The following is a 26,432-nucleotide window of genomic DNA, read 5'->3' on the forward strand; positions in this document are numbered from 1 at the left end:
ACCGGTCCAAGTGCAGGGAACAACCGCATAGTTCAACTTCGACCCTGAAGGTTAAACAACAAGAACGGCAACAACGCAGTCTATGGAAAAAATACAAGACAGTTAATGCACCTAAGTCACCTAAGTGAGTCTTCAGTCGTCGTTTGAAATGGGTCAGTGTCTCAGGTGTTCTAACCTCCACGGGGAGGTCATTCCACCATCGTGGGGCCAGAACAGACAGGAGACGTGTTCTGGAAGTGCAGGTGCGAAGAGGGGGAGGTTCCAGGCGTCCTGAGGTAGCAGAACGGAGGGATCTGGCTGGCATGTAGGGTTTGAATATCTTGTGGAGGTATGCTGGGGCTGATCCCTTGACTGCCTGGTATGCTAGGACCAATGTTTTAAATTTGATGCGAGCTATAACAGGCAGCCAGTGGAGGGTAGTGAGCAGGGGAGTGATGTGGGAGTGTCTGGGGAGGTTGAAGACCAGACGAGCCGCAGCATTCTGAATGAGTTGCAGGGGTCTGGTGGCAGATGCCGGTAGTCCAGCCAGAAGAGAGTTGCAGTAGTCCAGGTGGGATAGAACCATTGCTTGGACCAGGAGCTGGGTTGAGTAGGTGGTGAGAAAGGGGCGGATTCTCCGGATGTTATACAGGAAAAATCTGCATGCCTGGCTTACTGCTGCGATGTTCTTGGAGAGGGACAGCCTGTTGTCCATCACCACTCCGAGATTCTTGGCACAGGGTGATAATGTCACTAAGGTGTCCCCTAGGGAAATGGAAAAGTCGAGGAGGGGAGAGGATAGAGCAGGAATAAAGATTAGCTCCGTCTTTCCTGGGTTGAGCTTCAGGTGGTGATTGTCCATCCAGCTCTGGATGTCCTTCAGGCAAGCGGAGATGCGGGCTGGGACCTGTGTGTCCGATGGGGAGAAGGAGAGAAAGAGTTGCGTGTCGTCGGCATAGGAGTGATAGGACAAGCCATGGGCAGATATTACAGGGCCAAGGGATCTGGTGTTGTTCTGAGAGAAGAAAGCAGACAGTTGGTTAGATGCAGCACGTTCAAGTGTTTTGGATAGGAAAGGGAGGAGAGATACCGGGCGGTAGTTCTGAATGACTGAAGGATCTAGTGTGGGTTTCTTCAGCAGCGGGTGATGTGGGCCCTCTTGAAGGATGAGGGGAAACATCCAGAAGATAGGGAGGAGTTCACGAGGGAGGTGACAAAAGGGAGGATGTCTGGTGTGATTGCCTGGAGGAGAGATGAGGGGATAGGGTCGAGGGCGCAGGTGGTAGGGCGGTGGGTGAGCAGAAGCTGGGAAACTTGAGTCTGAGAGGAGAGAAAATGTGGAGAAACAGGGGGCAGAGGGCACAGAGGGCGCGGTTGGGGCGGAGGGCGCAGAGGGGGCGGAAGGGGCAAAGGAGCTGTGGATGTCTGCAATCTTTTCGTCAAAGAATGCTGCAAAGTCATCTGTAGTGAAGGAAGACTGGGGTGGAGGAGGTGGCACGCTGAGGAGAGAAGAGAAAATAGAGAAAAGTTGATGAGGGTTAGAAATGGAGTTATGAATTTTAGTTTGGTAGAATTTTGCCTTAGCGGCAGTGACAGCAGAAGAAAACTCTGTCAGGAGAGACTGATAGAAGAATGAAAAAAGTTCAGGGATTAAAGCTAAATAAAAGGTTAAGCCTGAAATATGTATTTTTTTCATACTTTCCTACTATGGTCTAAACACTATCCTAATCAAAATTATTCAATATGCACTGGGTAAGAGAATACACAAATATAAAAAATTGCATCCAATATTTTCTGGTTTGAGGGTATATTTTATGATCAGAAAGGGCAAAATCCACAACAAAATCTGTGCTTTGCAAAAACATAATATTCAAACAGTCTTATCTCCAGAAATTTTTACTTAATCTCATGAAGTGATACCTCATTTTGTAACTCTGATTCTGTACTTCGCAATGAAAATGTCAGTACTCCCTTATGGACTTTGTGTTTTTGTTTTCCCCCTACCTGTCAGTGTTTGTTTTTGTTTTCATCACCATGTGCTCTGGACTCCACCCCTCACCTGTTCCTTGTTCCCTCGTTGCCCTCTGCCTATTTAAGACTGCCTGTCTTACCTTAGTTTGTCAGTTCGTCCCAGATTGTTCCTGCATGTTGGTCCAGCCTGTTTTCTAGGATAGTTTTTGTGTGTATGACTTCTGCCTGATTATTCTGACCTTGTTTTTGCCTTATGGATTTTGGATCGTTTGCCTGCCTACTTTGCCTGTACCCGTGCTTGATCTCTGCCTGTCCCTGGTTTTTGTCTCTGCCTGCTGTCTGGATTATCCGCCTGTCTCTGACTGTTTTTGGTTACAATCTCTGCCTGTACCCGGATTATTCACTTTTGCCTGCTGTCCTGGACTGAGTTTTAATAAACTGTTTTTAACTGAGAATTCTGCCGTGGTCTGCGATTGAGTCCCTGCCTGTGTTATGACCGAAAAACTGAAAAAAATCTAATTTTGAAACATTTATTCAAAGGATGTATTCGGTCACAAATTGGAGCAAGCCCCTATTTACCATAGGTTTTTTTTATTGAGTCATGCAATATATTTCTTCAGGTGATACTACAATAAACACTATTCAGTACAATACTGACTTTGGGTCACTGTCTTGCACACAAACAAGCTACACATTGTTGAGAGCTCCTCTATGCTATTTGCTAAAGGCATTTCACATGTTGAGCCTGTTTCATTGGTTTTTACTTTGTTGATATAATATCCATGATATCCAAATGGAGCTCCAAGAATTTAAAACTTCCGTGTTCATTCCCAAAAAAGGTTCTAATCCAACAACTGTAACAGTATGCCAATCAACCAGTGCAATCCATTATTGGCTATATCAATGTTGCAAACTAGAAAAAAAGACACCAAACCCTCATGATTGCCATCTGGCAAACAAACTCATAAATATGTTTTCACAGAATCAATATTTGGGTTTAGAAGGTAACACTGTCAGCGTCAGGGTAGAGTAGGACTTTATTCTAGCCCAGCACTATTCTGACCTGATTCAACTTACTCAGATCATGATTGAAGACCAGTGACTAAATGATCAACTCAAGAAAATTTAACTAAAACCATGGTGGATTAGAAACATTCGTAAGTCTGCTAAGCATTAATATCTGAAAATAATTTTCTATATAAACCATCAACTGTAAGAAAAATAAACTAAATGACTTAATTACTCCATCCTTAAAAAATGCATAAATGAAGAATGAGGACAAATTAATTTTTTTCTTTAATTTCAGTATATTAATTGCATTCATCTTAAAATTGTCAGGATTTTAAGGTTGGAGACAAGAAGACAGACTCTCTGGATTGAAGCTCATTTGTCCTTAAACAAAGGCTCCATCTCCCTACACGTGCAAATCTGAGCATTTAGCAGAATCTTATAAAATTAAATTTGGTTTGTCTAAATCTCTTTGATTGAATCAAGGTGACTGACACTATAAACTCCAGGAACATTGTAAATGTACATATTCCAAATGTCAATGATGTTAAAAATAATGTCATTAACCTCACAGTTAAGACTTAATAGACAAATAAAGGAGATTCACATAACTAACACCATGTGGAAGTACGCACATACATAATTTTCTTTCACCCCATTTTCCCCTCAGAGAAACACAGGACAGAGGAGACTACTCCAGAGACTGCTCCCATGGCTCAAGCAGGTCCTTCTTCCAGGACTGCAGGCACTCGCACGGGTGTTGACACGTGTAATTCCCAGGGATGCATCTGCTGCGGGCATATAATGAAGGGCGCTGATAAATTTCAGAGCACAGCTACAGGAAAACATTACAATATCACCCAACATCTGACATGCAAGACACCAAGTGTCATCTACATCATCCAGTGTGAAAAATGTGAAGTGCAGTATGTTGGGAAGACTGCGTCCACACTGCAAAAAAGGTTCACTGGTCACAGAACTTCCATCAGAAAGCGCCAACATCGGCCAATCCCTGATCATTTCAACAGAAATGACCATCATCTTGATCATCTGATTGTATATCCAATTGAGCATGTCAATGGTTCCAAAGAATTAGATGAGAGGGAACTCTACTGGATCACAGAGCTTGACACAATAACCGGAGGACTAAATCTGGGGCCATATAAATGTGGTAAGTGTTTCTCTGTGTGAGTAAAATAGATTGGATTCATATGATTTAGTTCAGGAGGGCTGAAGTGATTTGTTTGTCAGGCAAATTGAATGCAAATTGAAAAATTGATGCTTTGTAAACTATTTCCAAGAAACTGGTATAACCAAGAGTTAGCAGTCATATGTGTCGAATTAGACAACATTTACCACTATAACAATGTCAGCCACTTTTAAGAATCACATTTCTCCCATTAGGATTTAATCTTACAAGTGGTATATTCAAAAAAGCATGGAGGCCTAAATGTGCCTATATATACGGGGTGACATAGCTCAGTAGGTAAGACCAATTGTCTGGCAGTCGGAGGGTTGCCGGATCAAACCCCGCCCTGGGCGTGTCAAAGTGTCCTTGAGCAAGACACCTAACCCCTAACTACTCTGGCGAATGTGAGGCATCAATTGTAAAGCGCTATATAAATGCAGTCCATTTACCATATATAAACAGGCAAATAAATGCTTCATTTCATTTTGAAATAAATGTCACCTTATGACTGTCCTTTTCACAGTAACGTCATCATATTTTATTCATATTAACATGTTGTATTTCCTAATGGTTTTTTTTTTCATTTTATAATGGCACTTTTCCGAATGACTTATTCCGAATGCCGTTTTTATATCCCAACTACCTTTTTTATTTCACAAAGAGACGTTTCAAAATGGTAAGACTTCAACACCAGCGGGGCTGGACCTACCCACTGATTGGGTAATCTTTTGCTTTTGATTACTTGGTCTTGTACAGAGCAGCACCTGGTGGAATCTGTGGGCAGATGTCAATCAACTCTGGTTTACTACCTATGCTCCCATCAATGCTGCAATGTTATAACATTCAGATTAGAAGGGGCAAAGCAATGCATCTCCTGATTGTATGATGCAGATGTTTTCTGTACACATGATAAGTAAACAATTTTCAGGGTTTTTTTAGCTGGTGGGATGTTCTGTTTAGCACTACGTGAGTGAAAACAAAAAGAGTAATAAAAAAGTTAAGCAAAAGCTTGCGTGCTGGACCAAAATAACCACGCTTTCAACTGCCAGTCGCTAGATAAAACTAGCTTTCTAACTTTCTCAGTGTTCCAACAGACAGTAATGAAGACCAAGTGCTAACCAGGAACTTCGAGTGGGGTGGCTAACAGAATTAGGTAGCAAACAATAGATTGTTAATAGGAGGTGTTCTTATTACTTAATTATTTGTTTATTTATATAATTCCATGTTTAGTCATCCTTAAAAAACAGCATATTCAAAAGAGAACATTCACAAACATGTTTTGATAAGGGGTCATTCCAGTCTAGGAATGACTTTGAAATTGAAGCAACATTAATTTGGGTAGGAACAAAAGCAATTTTTCTGAAACTTTAAAGTCATAAACTGATGAAGAAGGCTGAGGGGTATTGTCAAAGATATAAAAAGAACATGCCTGTCATCTTACTGGAATTCCTATTCACTGTTATAAGCCACTTTCATCACATCCAGTATAAGATATAGACCGCCTCAATCCCTGTATTCTTTGTGATAATTTGGTTACAGTGCATGTGCAGATATGTTAAATGCTGGCCACTGCATTTGCTATGACCTGTATATTTGGCATCAGTGCTGCATTTTAAAAATGGGGAAAGAATGATGATGAAATAGCATTCTGTAGACTTACCGGAGTAAACTAGCAAGGCACCACAACTACAGAAAATTTCTGGTAAAATTCTGGTGTTTGTTTACATTGAGCAGACTAGCTAACATTATCTTTTACCGTAACATAAATATTTTTATGTTTTTTTTTTAACATAATTTCACATAATGTTCAAAAAATGTTTTAATTCAAAGACCTGACATAAAACTTTCAATGTTCTCTTAAAGTAAGAAAGCAAAAATTGGGTGACGATGGGGAAAGATCAATGGGACCAGCTGACATGCAAGTGGAAGAATTCAAGGAGTGTGAGTAAAGTTTTTTGGGGGCATTCAAACAGGATATAAATATGTAACATTACAACACACAAAATAATACAGATTTGCTTGAAATATGTTGCCAAATTCATTCAGAAAATTAAATGTTTTGTACTGTTTAAAAATTAATGGTTTAAAACTGGTGAACTGCAGTGAAACATGAACCTACTGTATCACACAGCAATGCTAGTATATGCTGTGGTCAATGAGACTTAAGATTATGGCTTCAGCATGTTTAGCCCTGATGATTCCACTAAAGCACTGTAAAGAAGGGAAGTTTGGGGTGGGTAATGGGAACTACACTGAAAATACAAAAAACCTGTTCAAGTTTTCACTATGCATACTGGGAAAACGGTTTCTTGTGTTTCTTAGTCTTGGATTCTTTGGAGGCTGCTAATATACTGTAAATGAATTTCTGTGTGGTAAATGCATACAAGTGCTTGCAGTGCCCATCACTAGTTTATGTGAATATACGTGTTAGAGGTCTGTTATATGATGTTTAGAAGTCATTTACATAAACACACAAACATTCTCTTTTTTGTTCACCCCTACCAAACACACATACTTTTCCAGCTCCTCAGAAAGGTAAACGAAAGCTCGGCGGGAATGATGATCGGAAATCAAAGAAGAGAAAGCTGAAAAATTACGGACAGTCTGTGTTTTCATCTGAGACGGAAAAACTTCTCTCAACCTGTGAGTGTCTTATGTTTTCTTTTATAATCTGCAGTAGCTAATAGTGAACTTAACCATTCACAGCCTTTATATTTTATATTAGGATAGGATTAGGATTCAAGGGCACTATGCTAAATCAAAAATGACCATATACTGAAATTGTATTCAAGAAACATACATGTCCCAAATATTTCATTTTTCACAGGTTTTTGCAAATTGATTACCTACATAAGAGTGTTACCTACGTTTTTGAAAAATCCACATTTTCTTGAATGTGTTATTGGTGTCGTTTTTACCAATAATATGTAGAATCTGAAAAAAACTTAAATACATTAAGTTCCTGTTCATATTGGAGTTAAAGATGTCTTAAAAACCACAGAAAGTCTGTAATCTAGGAGTAATTGATTTACTTTCAAAACACTTCCCAACCCATAGCAGCAAAATATAGTCCATATCAGTACGGAGCCACCAGAACCCTTCACCGTCAGAACACTTGTTTTTCCCTTTATCTGTAAAATTCAACTGTATAATGCATGTTTTTCACAGTGATTCCCACTGTATCTTAACAGGCGAAGATGCATTAGAAGATGGAAAACAAGCCATATCTGAGGTTTACACCAAACTGAAAAATGTTACCGCCAGAGAGAGACAGAGCATGCAATTTCTGGAAGACCTAAAGTAAAAAGTTCTTCTGATATAAAACAATTTATACCTTTATTTATTTAATTATTTACTTTTTTATAGATAAATTCAGCATGCAATGGAAGGCTGTACAATCTAATTCTCGCCCAAATTTGGAATGTCCAATTATCTGCAACCGCAGATGCTGTTACCAGTTACTTCGTTTCACACCAGACTACAGCTAAACTCAGATTAGAGTTGGAGGAAAACCATGCAGCCCATGGTCGCCTGATCGACCAGCGCATGCACCTACAGTGTTGTGAAAAATTACTTGCTACCTTCCTGATTTTCTCTATTATTGCATATTTATCAGACTATCACACTAAATGGTTAAATCTTTAGACAAAATGTAATATTACACAAAAGGAACATGAGTAAAACATAACACATTTTTATATTATTAATTCATTTAATTAATGAAAAAGGAAAATTAAATTAAATGAAAATTAACCTCAATAACTGGTTGCACCACCTTTGGCAGAAATAACTGAAACCAAACGCTTCCTATAATTTGACATCAGTCTTTCACATCACTCCTCTTTGCAGAAATGCTTTAATAGACACATTGGTAGGTTTTTTTTGCATGAGCTGCATGTTTCAGGTCCTGCCACAGCATCACACGACTTTGAATAGACCACTTCAAAAGTTACATTTAGTTTCTTTTCAGCCATTCAGATGTGGACTTGCTTTTTGTGTTTTGAATCATTCTCTTCACCACTCTTCAAGTGTTCTTCATTTGGAGATAAATGGCTTTGTAACCCTTTCCAGACTAATATATTTCACAAACTTCACAAACAAAATTTCTAATCTCTTCTGAAATTTCCACTGATTGTGGCATAGTGTGCTTGTAGGAACTTTGTGGTGACTACTTCACTCTGATGGTAACAGTTAATATGAATGAGGTTTAGATTCAACAGGGCTGGCTGCAATCAAGCCTGGCTGTGTTCAGTTGAATTCAGCTGTATTCAGCTGAATCGAATTATCAAATTATTTCAGTTAATTGGTTGATTGAAAAATTTAGTGGGTAATTGCTTTTTCACAGGAGTGATACGGGTGTTTTATAACTTTTTTCCGTAAATAAATGAAGCAATTTTTAAAACGTGCTTTGCGTTTACTCACTTTCCCATCGTCTAATATCACATTTAGTTTAAATCTGAAACCATTCAGTGTGACAAATGTGCAATAATAGAGGAAATCAAGAAGAGGAATATAGTTTTTCATGGCACTGTAGACAGTGATGAAACATAAACCGCGGACTGACTGAACCCTCTCATACCCCAGGCGACACAATTCCTATGCAACCACTATGGAGCACGGTCAGCACTGGCACAGTCCAGATTCCATCCCAGGCAGTGAGGCTCATCCATGCACTACAGTGTGGTGCGGTGCCTTAACTGAATGAGCCATTCAGCTGCCCCCTAACAATTTATACTTTTATCTGGAACTCATTACATGTGTAAACAGTTTAAAAATTCTTGTTCAAAACATGAAGTCAATGTAATTCTGCGATCAATAAACAGCACAAGTTTTGAACTTGTTTGGTTGTTTCTGCTCCTTGTCAATGGCAACAATACTTTATTTTGTTTTTAAAAACAAGATGAATCATTTACCTTCTGTATAAGAAAATTAACAGTTCTGTCACAGGCTCACATGTGGCAATGGTTTGGCTGGCACATAATTCCTTCATTTAAAAAAAATAGCTTTTCAGGCAGGTAAAGTTAGATTACATGTAGTTGTGCAAATGCTGTCTTTAAGTTCAGTACTTTTTGTGAACACAAGTAAAATTGATTGAGCCCAAAGTTATAGTATCTGTCCAATGAAGAAGTTTGTCCTTACCCTGCAGAAAGAAGATCTCTGATTTAAAAGAAAATGTCCAAAAAGAGAAAATTTACATTGGACTGTTTGGGAAAACGGGAGCAGGGAAGAGCTCACTGATCAACGCACTTGTAAATGAAAACCATCTTCTGCCTTCAGGAAGCATGCATGCCTGCACTTCAGTCTTTATTCACGTGCAAGCCAATACAGATTCCAGCAAATACAAAGCTGATATTGAATTCATCAACCCAGAGGTAAGCAAATAAACACAAAGCAGGAAATTAATTATAGCACAGCAATCCTCACGCAGTTCTGACAATTACAAAACATAAATAAATAGAATTAACAGCATTAATGTGAAGGCTAATATAGAAACTCAACCATGATTGGTTTCTGCAAACAAATCAACTCCATCATGCTCTATGTACTCTTACATGTTGACTAAATGATAATACATGTTGATGATTAAGAAATGATTATTTCAGGACTGGAAATCAGAACTACAATTCCAGGTGGAATTACTTGAAAAAGAAAATAAACAAAAGACTGCAGAAGATGATGAAATGGTAAAAATGGCAAGAGAAAAGATCACAGCTATTTATGGAAAAGTGGGACTGGAGAAAAGTTACAGTGAATTGGTGGGGGCCACAGAGTTTCCTGAAATTCCCCGCACATGCAGGAAGACAATGCAGTTTGACAAAGTGAGTCTTATGCACAATGACACTTCTTAACCTCAAAGTGAATGGAGGTCTTATTTTGACAGGATATCTGAACATTTTGATTTCTCCTCCTCTTAATGAATATTCATGCTCCTAAAACCTCTCTGTAGGCCCAAGAACTGTCTCGAAGCATTGGATGCTACATTCGGAGTGATAAAAAAACAGAGCAGCAGTTATGGCCTCTTGTGAAGCAAGTCACCATCTCCTTGCCACAGTCTCCAGCTCTACTGGAAGGGATTGTGCTGGTGGACCTGCCTGGGGCCGGAGACGTCAGTAAACACAGAAGTGAGATGTGGAAAGAGGTACGTCAGTGCTTCATGCTTTAATCTCTTGTTTGATGAGTTCTGTGTATTTTGACTGTCCAGGTGTATTTATGAGCCCATACCATCGACTCTGCACTTTGTCAGTTTAGCGGGGGAGATACGAGCACATTCAGGTCTAGCTGACCGGTTTTTCCATGTAAATCCCACAGTGTCTCAGCCAGTGCTCCTCTGTCTGGATTGTGAATGAGATGAACCGTGCCCTGTCTGAGAAAGTTGCCGACGAGATCTTTGATGAATCACTGAGACACGTTGCTGGAGGAGGAGAGTGTCACAACATCACCTTCATCTGCACCAAAACAGATTCCATCGAACCCGAGGAGATCAAAGAGTTAGCTGCTACAGTATTAACTCCTTTAGAAATATTTACTACAGCTGTATACAGATCTATCATGTTTTTAATTCTGAATGACTTTTCTAATTTTACCAGGGATTATCATCTCACAGATGAGGATCTTGAAATAGGAAGTGATACTGAGGTAAGTAGAGGTTATATAACTATTGAATACTTCATGGGGAATATTTAATATTTGACATTTAACATGAATACATATTTTTCAGGATTATGAAAGAAGAGAAAAACAAGCATGTATACTGTTCCGTAATGAGAGATTTAAAGAGGAAATTAGTGCACTCTTGCAAGAGAAAACCAAGGTGAGTTTTAGTGTCATAGCGTTAACTCAGATTTGCTTTTTATCTTGCTTCCACAAAGATAAAAGTAAACATAAACTAATAGTAATAAAAGTATCAAAAAGCTTTGGGAATGTTATTCAAAACTGCAAAATAATTACAGCATTTAGAGGAAAGTCATTCCTACATATAGTCAATCTCACTTTGCAGCTTCACCCAGTGGCATACAGTTCAGGCCAAAAGTTTACATACACCTAGGCTAAAAATAATCAAGCTCAGTCTCTTTAAACAGTCTGGAAGATTCCAGAAATTGATTTAATTACTTTTTAGAAGCTTCTGATTGGCCAATTATCATAATTAGGAGTTCATTGGGAGTTCATTGGGACCTGTGGCTGTATTTAAGGGCCTACCTTTAGAGCCACTGCCTTTTTGCCCATGAGAAAACAAGAGAAAACAAAGGTATGTTTTAGTGTTATAGCTTATAGCTTTAATATTGCTTTTCATCTTGCTTTTAAAGACAAAAATAAACATAAACTAATAGCAATAAAATAATAATAAAGGTTATGTCAATGGTATCCAAAATCTATCCAAAATGGCAAAATAATTACGAGTCCTTCCTACATATCAATGCTGCAATCTCACACAGCAACTCCAGCCGGTGGGATACATATTCATAATATAATCAGTAACATAATATCTCATTATAACCTCTCACATAGGGGATGACACCAAATATTTTGTTACATAATCTGGACAATCACATTATCATCACAAATTACCAGTGTACCATTAGTTTGAGTCTGAGCATAAAAACAGTAGCATTAGCCAACAACTGGCATAGCCCATAGATTACCTAATACATGTTTTTTCCATGAATCAGCTTCAGTGTAGTTAACTACTTCTCGTATTGGAATCTGCTGTTAGGCATGCACCGATATATATGATCGATATTGGCTGATAAAACTAACAATTTGCACAATCAGCCCACGGTCAATCCATTAAAGAGTAATTGCACTCACTGTTTCAGTCTGGCTCCATCTAAAACAAGAAAAAATTCTAAAGCGGGGGGATGGAAAGGTTAGAGGATGTTAACATTAATGCACAAAATTATAAAACTTATCAAACCAGAAGCATCAAACTGCCAGTATCAGCATCGATACTGGCCGATGTTTTCCCCAAATAATCACAAATCGTATTACCAAAAATGTTCATATAAGCGCACTCCTAGCTGCGCTGTAGCTCAACTACTTTCTAGTAATTCATAGCTTAGTTTACATCAGAGTAGCTTCCTCAACAATGCACATAACAGACCACAACCATCTTTAACAATTATGTATGAATAACAATTATAACATTTGATTTCAGAAATTTCTTTTTGGAGACGAAGGGAATTCAGACGGCTTCTTTGATGTGTTCACTGTGAGTTCAGCAGAATTCAGGAAAAATGTACAAGGGAAGACAACTTGTCTGGATCGCAATGAAACTGGTAAAAAAATAACAACATACATTTGAGGCCAAAAGTTTACATACACCAAAGTTAAAGACATTCAAACTCAGTTTTTCATAACTCGGCACATTTCATGTTACCATACATTTCTTTTGGCAAGTCAATTAGGGCAACTACTTTCTTCACATCAGGTGTAATTTTAAAACAATCAATTAGAGACAGATTTATTTCAGCTTTAATTCACTATATCAGAATTTCAGTGGGTCAAAAGTTTACACCAAGTTGACTGTCTCTTTAAACAGTTTGGAAGATTCCAGAAATTGATGTAATGACTTTTTAGAAGCTTCTGATTGGCCAACTGTCATAATTAGGAGTTAACTGGGAGTTAATTGGCACCTGTGGCTGTATTTAAGGGCCTACCTTTAGAGCCACTGCCTTTTTGCCCGTGATACCATGGAAGGCTGTCGCGCAAGGAAGAAGCCCCTACTCCAAGACCGGCATAAAAAAGCCAGAATTAAGTTTACAGGTGATCACCAGGACAAAGACCAAGCCTTTTGAAGGTGTGTTCTCTGGTCAGATGAAACAAAAATGTAACTGTTTGGCCATAATGATCAGCGCGATGTATGGAGGGAAAAGGGTGAGGTAATCGGAAGAACACCATCCCAACTGTGAAGCATGGGGGTGACAGCATCATGTTGTAGGGGTGTTTGGCTGGAAAAGGGATGGGTGCACTTCAAAAAATAGACGGCATCATGAGGAAGGAGGATTACATAGAAATATTGAAGCAACACCTCAAGACATCAGCTAGAAAGTTAAAACTTGGTCACAACTGGGTCTTCCAGCAGGACAATGATCCTAAGCATACCTCCAAAGTTGTAACAAAATGGCTTAAAGACAACAAAGTGAAAGTATTGGAGTGGCCTTCACAAAGCCCTGACCTGAATCCCATAGAAAATTTGTGGACTGAACTGAAAAAACGTGTGCGAGCAAGGAGTCCCACAAACCTGAGTTACACCAGTTCTGTCAGGAGGAATGGGCAAAAAAGTTCAGCAAAGTATTGTGAGAAGCTTTTATAAGGCTACCCCAAGCATTTGATTCAATTAATCAAATTAATTAATTAAGTTAAGCAATTAATAGGCAATGCCACCAAATACTAACAAAGTGTATGTAAACTTTTGACCCTCTGAAATCTGATATAGTACATCAAAGCTTAAATAAATCTGTCTCTTAGCCATTATTTTGTAATTACCTCTTATGGAAATAAAGTAGATACCCTAATTGACTTAACACAGGAAATATATGGTAACATGAAACGTGTGTAGTTGTGAAAAATTGAGTTTGAATGTCTTTAGCCTAGGTGTATGTAAACTTTTGGCCTCAACTGTAGGCCTATATATTTAAGCAAAATGTGAAGATAAAATGAATGGTTTAAGTGTTCACCAGCTGTTTTTCTACTATTTACAAAGAATTGCCATCGCTGATGGAGCACATTAAGAAACTGTATGTCTCCCATTCCGTGAAGGAAGTGAAAGATTATGTATCTGAGGTTTCTGGAATCATTTCATATCTTCACTTTTCAAAGGATGCCCTCAGTTCAAAGGTGTGTTTTCACTCCATCAATATGTATATTTTAATATATTTATAAAAATTATAATACTATGACAAAGAACTAAAAACACACATGATTATATTGCTTACTGTGTTTCATGTAGCTGCTGTATCTGAAAATGAACATTAAAGACAGTCTGCATGAATTCTGGTGTACAGCCATCTAGCTTCTAAATTCAAAACCCAGATAGCTTGTTTCTATGTTTGTGACTTTAGTACACCATTTCATAAAATTAGAAATTGATCATATATACACAGAAAAATGTTTCCTAGTCCAGCTATCAACAGAATGTTATTATTTGGATGGTGTTTCATTCAATTATACATGTTTAAGTAAAAAATTCACTTTAAAATCAGAGGTTATGCTTTATGTGAGAATAAGTACTGCCCTTTTTCAGGCTCAGACTTCAAATTCCCAGGAGTTCAGGCGACTTGAAAAGGACCTGGATAACACTTGCGCTACACTGAATTCAGCTCTGAGCAGAGTTCACACAAAACTCCAGGAACGTCTGCTGACAGGAGCAAAGGAAGCAGAGAAACACTGCCTGAGGAATGCCACAGAGAAAGTGCTGGAACCAGTGAGTTTGTTTTAGCTGGAAACTGCCAGTTTTTCTCAAAAAATGTCAACAAAAAAAAGGATCAACAGCTGGAAATTCAAAGCCTTCCTAACATTGTAGCCAGCAATGAATGAATAAATGAATTCATGAATTAATAAATATTTATAAAGTCTTATTAATGGCATCTTAAGATGCAATAAACAATTTTAATTTTCAAGTCAAGGGCAGCATGGTGGTGCAGTAGGTGGCACTGTCACCTCAGCAAGGAGGTCCTGGGTTTGAATCCGGCATGGGCTTTTCTGTGCAGTTTGTATGTTCTCGCTGTCTTACTGGGTTTCCTCCTGGTATTTATGTTTCCTCCCACAGTTCAAACACTTGCAGGTACGCTAACTGGAGACTCTAAATTGCCTATGAGTGTGTGATGAATGGTATGGTATGTGTGCCTTGCGATAGGATAAGCGGGTATAGATAATGAATGGATGGCTGGAATTTCAAGTCAGCAGCTGCCCACATGCATGCCATGAAATATTGCTGCATTTTGTCCAGTAAAAAATAGGCTTTGACTTGATTAATTTGACCTATGAGCTTGATATGATCAGAAAATTGTTATAATATTGTCTTTAGTCTAATGCACTTTTTTTTTTGACTCCAGGCTAAAGCCAGTGCATTTTCTATTATCCAAATAGACCTATTTGTTGTGTAAATAATGGAAATTGCTTTTATTTTATAAACAAAATTGATTTTTTTCTCACGTTAACCTATTCAGTAAGAGATGATGCCTCTTTATTCAGAACAAAAATTTATAAATACAAAAATTATCGATCGCTATAACGGTCTTCGCCAGTGTGTGGATTATTGCCTTTCTTTTCATTCTTTTCTCTTTAATTATATGTGACGGTAGTAAACAAGCATGTTTCAGAGGCCACGTGAAATGCTTCTAGAAAAAAACGTCACCGTTATTATCTATTGGGTGACCATTAGACGGCCACCAATCAGAAGGCCTTGCAACTTTCACAATTTAAGGTAAAATATCATAAAATATAGGCCCCATAGCATGTGGAACCAATTTCATGATATTTGGTGCATCCAATTATAAGATATAAAATTTCTGTATTTGTAGTGCCCTCTATGGGTGTAGGTTGGACTGCTGTTGCACACATGCTTATCTAACAGCCTGTAACATCTACCCTAAGCTTCATAACAATCCAGCAAATTTTCATGGAGTTATAGACTTTTTTTGGTTAGGCCATGCCCGTTTTCAACCTCATTGGCTAATATTGACAAAACTTTCTGTCTGAGGTGAAGGAGAAATTTCAGACTGTGGAAGAAAATGTTTTCAGCACAAAAGTAAGGCGTTGGACCACATTTACACAGATATGCATTACATTTCACATTTTTGAAAAGTCACAGAAAATCATCCCTATGGGACTGCTTTGATTTAGAGAGGAATGGTAGTCCAGTTAGTTGCGGCTACCAGGGTTCCACCAGAGATTTTGGACCCCATGAAAAGATTTCACATTGGACTCCACTACCCCAGAAAATCAAATGTTCTAATATTTCAGTCAAGGCCCTTTGAATTGTCCTAACTTCTCTCCCTTTACAGTGGCTTTAGCTGGCTATGTCAAGCTAGTCTAGCTTTAATCATTGAACAGATGCCACATGGAATCATTTAAAGCTTAGGCATCAGCTTTGTTTAAATTAAATTGTAATTTACACAATGAAATAGAATACCCATCCCTATCCCAGCCATATGAATTTAAGATTTGTCCATCCCTGGTATGGTAACCATGGTTTCACGATAGGCCATTCAATAACTAATACAAATGCACTGCAATGAACAATAATACAGTATTAGCAAGTATTATCCTCACCCTTACAATCACATGCCCCAACACTTCCTCATTATTTAGAAATAGCCTTTTTAAATGTTAGTTATTTAAGCTAAGAAAGAACTGTCAAATTAATGAGTTTTTTTTTTTTTTACAAAATACTGAAAACTGGTGGTGGGACATTTTACGATTTTATCTACATGATGACAAACTATTTTTTTCCTTGTGGTTACTTGAGTATGTTTTTTAATAATTCAACTTTTGTTGGGCCTACAGCCCGTTTTACAGCAGCAGACCTGCTTAAAAGCATTCTCCAGCGCAGGCTAGCCCACGCAACAAAGCTCTTTAGATAAAAGCTACTGTTTTACTGCTATGGCAGTGTTTCTAAGCTAGACTGCAAACTGGGGGAGGGTGGTGTGGAGAGCGGTTTCTTCTGACCGTGGGGGTGGATGATGGCAAGCACAACATGTGGGCTATACATGCCTTGACCCATAACAATGGCAATTTATTTTTGATGCAAATAAATGATTTTGGGATTTTTATTAAATGTTTAAGAACGTGCGGGCGAATCCTCTTACTGTACTCAACTGAAGCCTCCTGTAAGTCTCGTGTAACTTGAAAAAGAGATGTATATCAGTGAATTGATGCCTGCTGCATAAATTGCTTTCTATACATGGTAATTTTTCATTTGTATTTTGGTTTTTGTACAGAAATGTGATAACAGAGGCTACCACAAGACGCTCAAAGCCTTGTGTAAAAATGATGGCTATTACCGATCTGGCAACGGAGTGGTAGTTGATCTGAACTACACTCTGTCAGAACCCATGTACAAACAGATGAATGATGTCTTTCTGAAAACGTTTGGGTGAGTGTTTTTTGCATTTGTTATGAATCTTGTATTTTCTTCATTGAAACCAATATTGTGCCTATATCTTATGATCCAGAGTGGCCAATCATCTTTCTGTCATATTTCCTCTTCCATTTTGGGCACTGCCCACCAGGCACACTGAAGTCCATGCTGTCAGAGACTGTTTCTCTTCACTCTGCAGTCCGGCTAACGAGCTGCGCAGCCAGTGCATCAGAGCTGTGCACTTTGTTTAGCACAGTTGAGCCATTTTCACATGACAAGCATTAAAACGCTCCACATGGCATCAAACCGTTAAATTCCTATGGAGGGAGCGTTGATGCCCAACTTGGGAGCAACGCTAAGCCTGGTGTAGTGCACTCAAAAGAATGCCAAGTTGCAATCCTCAAAGTTCAATTAGTTTGAACTTTGACCTTGTTTGAAGCTAACCTTTCATAGTGCGTCTAAACACAGATTTGTATGAAGCAGGCAGGTGTAAACACTGAAGAACATTTTGGGATGAATCTAGGATTTTCAGTTTCACAAAACAAGTTCACAAGTAAACCTTATACCGCAGACAACCTACTACTATCACCTTGTTACAGTTTTAAGAACCAACGGCTTTCTTGGATGGATGATGTCAAGTTTCAACAGCTGGGAGCATTCGATTTTCATTGCGTCGTCACTGGCTAACTTGGCACTGAACGCAGAGTTTGATGCTTGTTATGTGAAAGCAGCTTTAGACTGCAGGGTAGGGTTGCACTAGCTTTTCGTAAGTTCTCCCTTGAGTTGGAATGTAAAGTTCACACTACAGACTTAGTAGCTACTAGTTAGTTTGCAACTAGGCAGCTTCTAAATTTGGTTGCACAAAACTAAGTAGGGCATAAGCCCTTCATTAAGTAATATACAGTCTCACAAAATTATGCTGATGTTGACTGAACTATATGAAATGGAACGGAAGCAACAGCTCTAAGTTGCAGCAAGAAATATGACATCCAGTGAACTATACTGTTTGCCCCCAGGCTATAATGGAGAAACTAGTGCCTTTTTCTATCAAACTTAGGGTTTACAGTCATATTTTCAACCCAGTTATATGCAGGACGTTGGCGAGGACGGGGTTTTCAAGGAATTCTTCACTATATTCGAATTGGTCTGCCGTTGAAATGTTACTAATTACCATTATTTCAGCATAGTGCTACATTCTAACTATGTTGTGTGGTGCAACATGTTTTATTTTAGTAGTGTGCAAGTTGTAACTTAGTAAAGATTACCGTTACAGCTAGGCTTATTTTTTTTTACTCGTGCACAGCTGGTACAACCGGCCCCAGATTCCCAATTAACCAGGAGTTGCTTGTGTGATCACACAGGGACAACCCTGCTGACTATAGCCCACTCTTCATTGGAAACACCCTCTAGGGCTGTCAGCCATAATCAGCACATTCAGGGTTCGACAACAGACTGTGGGGAGCATTGATACACGGAAAACCTATTTATTAGCAGAACATACCACAATATTTCTGCGTTTGATATGTCTAAAGTATCACTTGCAAGTAACACCAACAAATCATTTTAAATTGTCTCTCAAGGCCTGGAGGTACGAGAGCATCAATCAATGGGCAATTTGGAAGTTTTCAAGAGAACTTCATCACAAATGATAAACTCCTGGAATATAAAAAAACAAAGAATGAAGAGAAATACCTGCGTCTGGTGTACATTAGAACAGAGGTGAGAAATAGCCCCTTCTGCAGTAGATATGCAGTTGGTATCTTTTTTTACATTATTACACCTAATGCTGAATTACAGAAATTACCTGAGCAATTTTTCCACAAGTGAACTAATACATCTTCTCTTTTATATCATCTAGCAAAGAAAATTGCACAAGAATTTGGAAAAGAAAATCCTAAGGAGAAAGAAGCTGATCTACAATTCCCTCAGTAATTCAATCCGTGACACCATGACGCCAACATATCAAGGTTGGTATCTCAATATAAAAAATTTGGAAAGTAAGTAAGTAATCCAAGTTTATCTGTTAAAATGTGAAATACTGTTATTAATAGAAATTAATGCAAAATTTTGTCAAATTTATTTTCAGAATGCGCTCGCATCCATGGACAGTCTTCTTTCTGTAAGATTCAAGAGAACGTGAAATATGCAATTGAGAAATCCAAAAATGGCATGTTCCGTGAGGCCATGAAAAAGATGCTGGAGGAGTTCAGCAGTCTGCAGGTTAGTTTTCTCTGGAAAATTCTACTTGCCTTTTTGAAAAACTTAATTATCCAAAGGGGGGGACAGTTAATTAAATGTTTACAATATAATGATGGCAAAGCATCACCACTTTTACTTCCATAGTTTGTATAGGCTACAGGCCATGTATTTCTACCTGAGCCAAATCTATGATTTTACTTTGATTAAGATCACCCCAACCTAGTAATGCTTGCTTTTCCTGTTTAAAATGTTCTGCAATTTGCGTGAAAATATAGAGTTTTTTTTACACAGGAGAAAAAATGAATTTAAAAAATTGCTTAAGCTAAGATTTACTAGCTTTAAAAAAATATCACTTTACAGGAAATGATGAAATCTTTGTTTTCAATCATTACTCTATAGAAATACCTTGAGACAGAAATTAAGACACAGATGACAACCTCCTTGAGGCTGGCTCTAAACCAGATCCCAGATGACCTCACTGGCCTCCCAGGTAACCAGTGGAAACCACGTTTAGACTGCAGAAGGATGTCAAAGGACACTGTACACTGTATACTGAACCAGCAGATTACGATATGTCCTAATTATTCCGGCCCTCCTGGTGCATCTTTGGGTTGAGAGGTGGCTGGGCCATGCAGTCGCTCCTTGATTATGATATCTGATAAATTTAATGAGGATATATCTCAGTTCCATGTTGCAGGATACTAATTCATTAATTAAGCTTTCCTCTCTGCGTGATGTTTATGTGTCAGTAAGTTTTCTATGTCTGACACCTTTCATACTCGATTGTTCAACTCCCATCATTTACTTTGACAATGTCCCCGGAAACCAAGCTCGTTTTCTTATGGATGAATGCTAATTGCTAAGATTTCCGCTAGATAAACATACTGTGTTTGTTGGTGTAATATCTGTTAACAAAAAAGCAGACAGTGCTCAACCAATGCAGAGAAGGGAAAGCACAAAATATACCAAAATAGTTTGTTAGGTGACATTAAATGAATATATAATATTAAATATTACATTTCCTTCACTCAACAATTTGGTGCAATATTTGTAAGCAAAAGGTAACAACAAGAAGGTGTTTTGAGAAATGCTTGTTTAAATTGTGTACATTAGCTGCAATGTATCGTAAGAACCATCTTAAAAGTTTAAGTTCCGTCGTTATCGGAAACAGGGCCCAAGTCTGGTTCCCGTTTGGAACTGTGTGTTCCCATAACATACACATTTTTGTGGACCAACATCATCACCACACAAAAGATTCAAACAGTCCAAGACCATCCCGCTGACCAATGCTGTTTTTTGACTTGCTGTACGAAACTTCAGGAGGCTTATTTTGTCAGGAAATACAGGTTAGTTAATTTTCACAGGTCTAAGGTTGTAGTGTCCTACATGGCAGTCACCCTGGTCAATAACCCACCTATTGTGCACAAGAATCTCTGGTCATGTAAAGACCTACAGTAGTTGTCGTATGTGCTGTGGTTTGTTTAGAATGGTGTATCTGCCTGCATGTATCTCAAACGATGTGATTTGTTCTTCATTCCAGATGTTTCAGAAGAAATGGAGACAATGAAGCGAAGCTGTGACTCTTTAGACCTCAAGATATTTTAAGTCACCGAAAGCGGATGAAGGATCCAGCTGAGATCACCATGGCAACCTGTCTCATCCAAATAAGGTTGCAAAATTTCATGAATATTCAGGGTGGAAACTTTCTTTGGGAATTAATGGGAATATATGGGAATTAACAAAATGAATGAACAATCTTTTGCAACCCTATACCCAAACAATGAGGGTGCTGTGAAACATGCATTTTAACAGACACTGATGACTATTTTGCTTGTCAACATGTGTGTACAGATATTGCCTGAAGAATCAGCATTAATCCACCACACCACTGAGATTGACTAATTGTTCATTCAGCTTTCAAAACTAAGCAAGAATTTTATAAATCAACAGGGTTTTCTTTAATAAATTGTAATGACAGTTCAATACTGAATACTGAATTTTGACATTTGGTCAGTTGAGAGATTTGACAGTTTAACTGGCCCTCTTTAAATATTTTACTCCTAAGTCATGCACAGTATGTATAGCTACGTATATAACCATAGCTATTCATTTTAGTGCCAAGTGCTTATCTTGCTAACTAGTTACTTACTTAAGTTACCTACTTGATTCTGCTCGCAATTCTAAAGACAATAAATGACAGGTGCACCAGGGGGAAATGCAAGTGCTCTTTTAATTCACTGCTTTGCTGTGCTACAAGGTCACAAATTTCCATCTCTGCGTTTGGGGGAAAAGTGGTCTGAAATGAACATGCAGCACCAATGCTGTTTGTGTTGAATAACTGAAATCAAGTGAACTCATCAGTTCAGTTCAGTACAGCAAAGCAAAATGTTCCTTAAACTGTTTCATATTCATTTCTTCTGCGGTCAACCTATGAAGTTTTTAGTCATTTTAAACAGAGAATTGATTTTCTGCACTTCTTATTTTAAGTGGCGGCTTAATAAAAGTAGTTAAAAAATAACAGTTTAGTTTGGTTTTTGACAATGTAGGCTAATAATAATATTTCAGTGTGATGACTTCTTTGTGTGGGATTTGTAGTGGGAAATTGGGGCTCTTGGGGGTATAACCATAATATTGTGTGTTTACTTTTTCCATTCAGTAATTTTTTGCATTATATAATCATATCAATTATCATCCATAAAGTAGAATGCACCCAGTATAAGAAGGGAATTATTCTGTACTGTGTGATTTGTTGTTTGCCAGTTGAATCACTTCAATCTTTAAAATAGCTAAATTCAGTCTGATTCACTTCTAATTTAGGGAAGCCAGGGCATGTTGAATGTACAAAGAAAGTTTGTTCTGGGACTGACAGTAGGCGGGGAGGGAGACGCCTGATGTCACAAACATATCCAATTCTCTCTGCGGCATCCCAGACCCAGTTAGGTCAGGAGCCCATGTTGCCTGGCCACGAGCTTGGGTTGCTTGGCAACAGGGAAACTTTCCCTCTCCTGACTACTCTAATCAATCCCTTGGGCAAAGTTGTGTAACTTATCTATCTCATGCACTTGTGTAAAGACTTCATCCACACCAAGAAGTCTTTAGAATCTTCACTGAATGTTATACAACTGATGATGCTTCTCCCAACACTGTTATTTCTCTTCCTTTTTTTCTGTCTTCTTTAATAAAGTGTGCCTTTTCTCAGCTCAGGATAGACTTTGATTTATTTGGAGAACAGCAAACGTTTCTTATCCTTTCCTTCAGATTAGTTTCCTACAATTCTGTTTCTTAAAACAAGGTTATCTTTAATTAATCAACCTTGCTACACTGACCAACAAACAATTTAATGACCAACCAAAGTTCTGGGTGGTGTTTATTAATACATTTTGTCTTATTTCTCATTATGTTCTGACTCTGCTGAAGTCTTTGAATGGATTCAAAAACTGAGAAAGAAGCAAAGCTGTTCATTTGTTTGAATTGAGGCCTTCATGTGACTCATGTTATAACACTGTCAGAAAGTTCATGGAAAGCATTACATTTTGAGAGCAGAACTGCATATCACTATTTGCACATTTTCACCATAAATCTATAAGCCATATTCAAAAGAATTGCTTTTTTACATTACATTACATTACATTACAGGCATTTAGCAGACGCTCTTATCCAGAGCGACTTACACAACTTTTTACATAGCATTTTACATTGTATCCATTTATACAGCTGGATATATACTGAAGCAATTTCAGTTAAGTACCTTGCTCAAGGGTACAATGGCAGTGTCCTACCCGGGAATCGAACCTGCGACCTTTCGGTTAAAGAACTTTTAAAAAACTTCATGTAGTTTCATAACCACGATCATATCAGGAGGAACTGTTCTAATCTGCTTCTTCATTTATGTTTGAACATGTTTTTGAGACAACTTTTAACATCCGTCGCAGTGTTCTGACAATTATCAGCTTTTCAAGTTCTCAATACAAATTAACAGTAATTAATTTCCTGTTAGGACATGTTAACTGCATCAAGAGCTGAAAGCAAAACATTCCAATTTGATTCATCACCTGAAAATGAATTGAGGTGCATTACCAAGTGCAATACTGTAGCAATAAGAGTTTGGCACATTAATATAGTGCCGAAAACACCTGTTACCAACCAGAGTAATACCAGCGAGGATGGAAAATTTCTAATGAGGCTAAAGGACATGTAATATTACAGACAGTATGGTAGGAACAGTTAGCTATATTTCCTGTGTTAGTCCCTGTTTACGAGCCCTGATATTTCCAGTCCAGCCAAAACCCTCTTTGCTCTATTCTCCACCCCCCCCCCCCCAGCATAAAGCCACAAAGATGGAGACCTGACCTCTCCTAACAGAAAAAATAATTCATCTGTGATCCAGATCCTGCACTAGTCATATCTGGATATACAGCACTCGTTCTATAATGGTGTGGGGGTGTTGGAGAACCAGAAGCGACTAATATAGGGGAACGAAAAGCTAACGCTACCGGAAGCGTTTAGCCACAAAGTCCCGAAGGACAAAGGAAAGGGAACACCCACAAGTAAAACACAAAACAAATAAGATCCTTGGGAGAGTAACTCCCGCACACAAAGGATCATAAACAAGAACCAAAAAACACGGAGTAAAAACCACTCCGAAGGACCACCTTGTCCAGCCGTAAAACTGGCTTGTGAAACCAAAAGCGACCCGTAAAAACCAGGGCGAAAAAAGAAGAGGACCAGTGGTACAGAGGCGAAGCTCTGGTACCAAACCCAAAACTGGTCTTAAAAGAAAATAGACAACTGAGTAGCAAAACTTACTCAGCGAAAAGAAAAACCTGAGACGCAGCTCAGAAAAACGCAAACAAAATACATACCAGGGACAATGTCCCAATACCCACCGGCTCACACGAGCTCAAAAGAAAAGTATGAATACTCTTAAGGCGTCAGAATGCGCTCACAGCGCTAAGAGACTGAATCGCCTTAACCGAGGACACAGAACCAACCACAACACAATTCTGTAAATCGTCCAACGAGCACCTATACCAATATCGTACCGGCTTTGTGATAATGGGGTTTTACACAGAAGCGCAGATGGGTGTTCTGTCGGTGCTTATAAAGGCACCTCCCCAGGTGAAAATAATTGAGAAATCAGACACCTGGAACAAATTAAGAAATTCTCAAAGGCCAGGTGCCTTCTAGTGGCAGCACAAGGCCACTACACCTCAGAACCATGACACGTTCACTGAGAAACCATTTTATAAATGTAAATACAGGATACAGGTAAGTTGGGTGAATCTCCAAGCAGGTATGTATGCAGAAACATGAAAATGCATAAGATTTCCATTAAAAAATACTCACCCTTTGATCATGAAAGCAAGATATCCCAATCCATTCCAGGTTATAACAGAGTAACTCCCTGGAGTTGCCTATTTGCACATCTTAGGGCATCTGTCTTTCCTGAACTGCAAGTAAAATGGCTGGTGACCAGGAGTAACGTTAAAAAAAAAACAATTTAATTCCTAGAAGCAGCTAAGACATGTAACCTTAAAGTGATGTACTTTAAAATAAATAAAAATAAAAATAAACAATTAACTATGTAAACACCTACTTTACGTTATAACCACAGTTGCAGATATGTATAATAGGAGTCAAGCAGGATTCCCAAGATGAACATCTGCACGGTTATCTGCTCCGATGATACATTAATGTCACTTAATAAAGATTTTGCCCATAGAACTCTGAAGTCTGATCTAGCTAGCATTATTTATTCACATGCGAAGAGGTAAAAACAATAGGCTAGCCTCATCATACTGTATTACTTACTTCAGATCCGTGAAATGATGAAGCATCCTTCAGGAGTCAGTAGCCGGCACCGTAACGTTAGGCTTACGGTGACTCAGCATGAAGAACTCAGACTCTAGCTAACGTTAGGTAATTACGTTTCTGCCACGACGTTGCTGGAAGATGTTAGCTTGACAGTGGGCATTCGTGTATTCAATCTAAATGACCTGATTTCCTGCACGTTTACACGTATGGTTCCAAGAATCTGAATAATGGAAAAGCTGCAATAGGAGTAAGCATTCCGCAATTGCAGATACATCTTGGAAAGCGGATATCAAATCATGTGTCAGTCTTCACTTCAGAGCTGGTGGTAATTTTGTGGGCGCGCGGGTGGGTGGAGGAAGTTAGGCCAGGAAAAGTCATTGTATGTTCAGATTCTTCTGCAGCACTAATGGCACTGAAAGATGGGAAAGGTTGGGCCAGACCAGACCTAATAGTAGAAATATTGTTTATGCTAAATCGAGTATCTAAGTTGGGGAATACTGTTGGGTTTTTCTGGGTCCCAGCTCACGTAGGAATACAGGGGAACGAGGAAGCTGATATGATAGCAAAAATAGCCGTCAACAGGAAGGATTTAGATCTGGAAGTACTGTATGGAAGGGCCGAGTGTAAGAGCTTAAGGAATAGAAAAGTTCTGGCAAAAAGAATGGGAGGAGGGAAACAAAGGCAAGTATTATTTTTCAATACAACCAACACAGAATCTCACGTCAAATGTGAGAATGAGCAGGAGGGACAATGTGGTAATAACTAGGCTGAGATTGGGTCATTGTGCATTAAATCATGGGCTAGCACTGACTGGTAAACACCCGGATGGAAAATGCATCTGTGCAGAGGCAGAAACTGTGAAGCATGTTTTGATGGAATGAATGCACCAACTATCAATGACAGAGAAGACTCATGCAAGCAGAACTGTCAGAAATCGGAGTTACAGATTATTCAGTGAAGTCTATTTTTGCCGTGGGTCACTGTGATACTCCAAAGACTGTATTTAAATTTCTCCATCGCACTGGTCTCTACATAAGGATGTAGCTTTTTCAATGGAGCTCTATGATTGACCTGTGGAGGGCAGCTTTACGTTGTTAGTGTATAGCCTGCGGGAAGCTATTAGAAGAAGAAGAAGAAGATGGTTGTTCGTGCCTAATTTAACATGGCTGCGCTGGAGGTGTGTTGTTGGAGCCC

The 26,432-nt window shown here is 38.6% G+C and overlaps 2 protein-coding genes across 3 annotated transcripts in view; one reads left to right on the plus strand and one right to left on the minus strand.

Annotated features, from left to right (window-relative positions):
• The window catches only part of si:dkey-221l4.11 (claudin-23), a 16,009-nt gene extending 12,358 nt beyond the window's left edge, over positions 1-3,651 (minus strand). The window contains exon 1 of the mRNA XM_035431985.1: positions 3,598-3,651. The gene's annotated coding sequence lies outside the window, so the exon portion shown is untranslated. The remainder of the gene's footprint in view (positions 1-3,597) is intronic.
• On the plus strand, positions 3,641-22,625 carry LOC118235010 (nuclear GTPase SLIP-GC-like). Of its 2 annotated transcripts, XM_035431964.1 has the most exons (19): positions 3,641-4,129; positions 6,011-6,088; positions 6,671-6,790; positions 7,339-7,447; positions 9,294-9,519; positions 9,751-9,966; positions 10,095-10,286; positions 10,457-10,635; positions 10,735-10,783; positions 10,866-10,958; positions 12,300-12,420; positions 13,848-13,981; positions 14,388-14,567; positions 17,086-17,240; positions 18,806-18,944; positions 19,084-19,192; positions 19,312-19,445; positions 19,824-19,914; positions 20,965-22,625. In XM_035431964.1, the coding sequence occupies exons 1-19, from the start codon at positions 3,670-3,672 to the stop codon at positions 21,027-21,029; spliced, it is 2,850 nt and encodes a 949-aa protein (XP_035287855.1). In that variant the 5' UTR covers positions 3,641-3,669; the 3' UTR covers positions 21,030-22,625. The 2 variants fall into 2 exon arrangements, with proteins under 2 accessions (XP_035287855.1, XP_035287859.1); XM_035431968.1 differs by lacking the exons at positions 18,806-18,944; positions 19,084-19,192; positions 19,312-19,445; positions 19,824-19,914; positions 20,965-22,625 and adding an exon at positions 18,587-18,768.
• The last annotated feature ends 3,807 nt before the right edge of the window (positions 22,626-26,432 follow it).

The sequence above is a fragment of the Anguilla anguilla genome, chromosome 1 (genome assembly GCF_013347855.1).
Source record: "Anguilla anguilla isolate fAngAng1 chromosome 1, fAngAng1.pri, whole genome shotgun sequence".
Lineage (NCBI taxonomy): Eukaryota > Metazoa > Chordata > Actinopteri > Anguilliformes > Anguillidae > Anguilla > Anguilla anguilla.

Bases quoted from the DNA above. Each gene is read 5' to 3' on its own strand.
- LOC118235010 (XM_035431964.1), top strand. From the start codon at position 3,670: ATGGCTCAAGCAGGTCCTTCTTCCAGGACTGCAGGCACTCGCACGGGT. The intron at 12,421-13,847 runs GTAAAAAAATAA...CTATTTACAAAG, and splicing joins TCTGGATCGCAATGAAACTG to AATTGCCATCGCTGATGGAG. The intron at 17,241-18,805 runs GTGAGTGTTTTT...TTGTCTCTCAAG, and splicing joins GTCTTTCTGAAAACGTTTGG to GCCTGGAGGTACGAGAGCAT.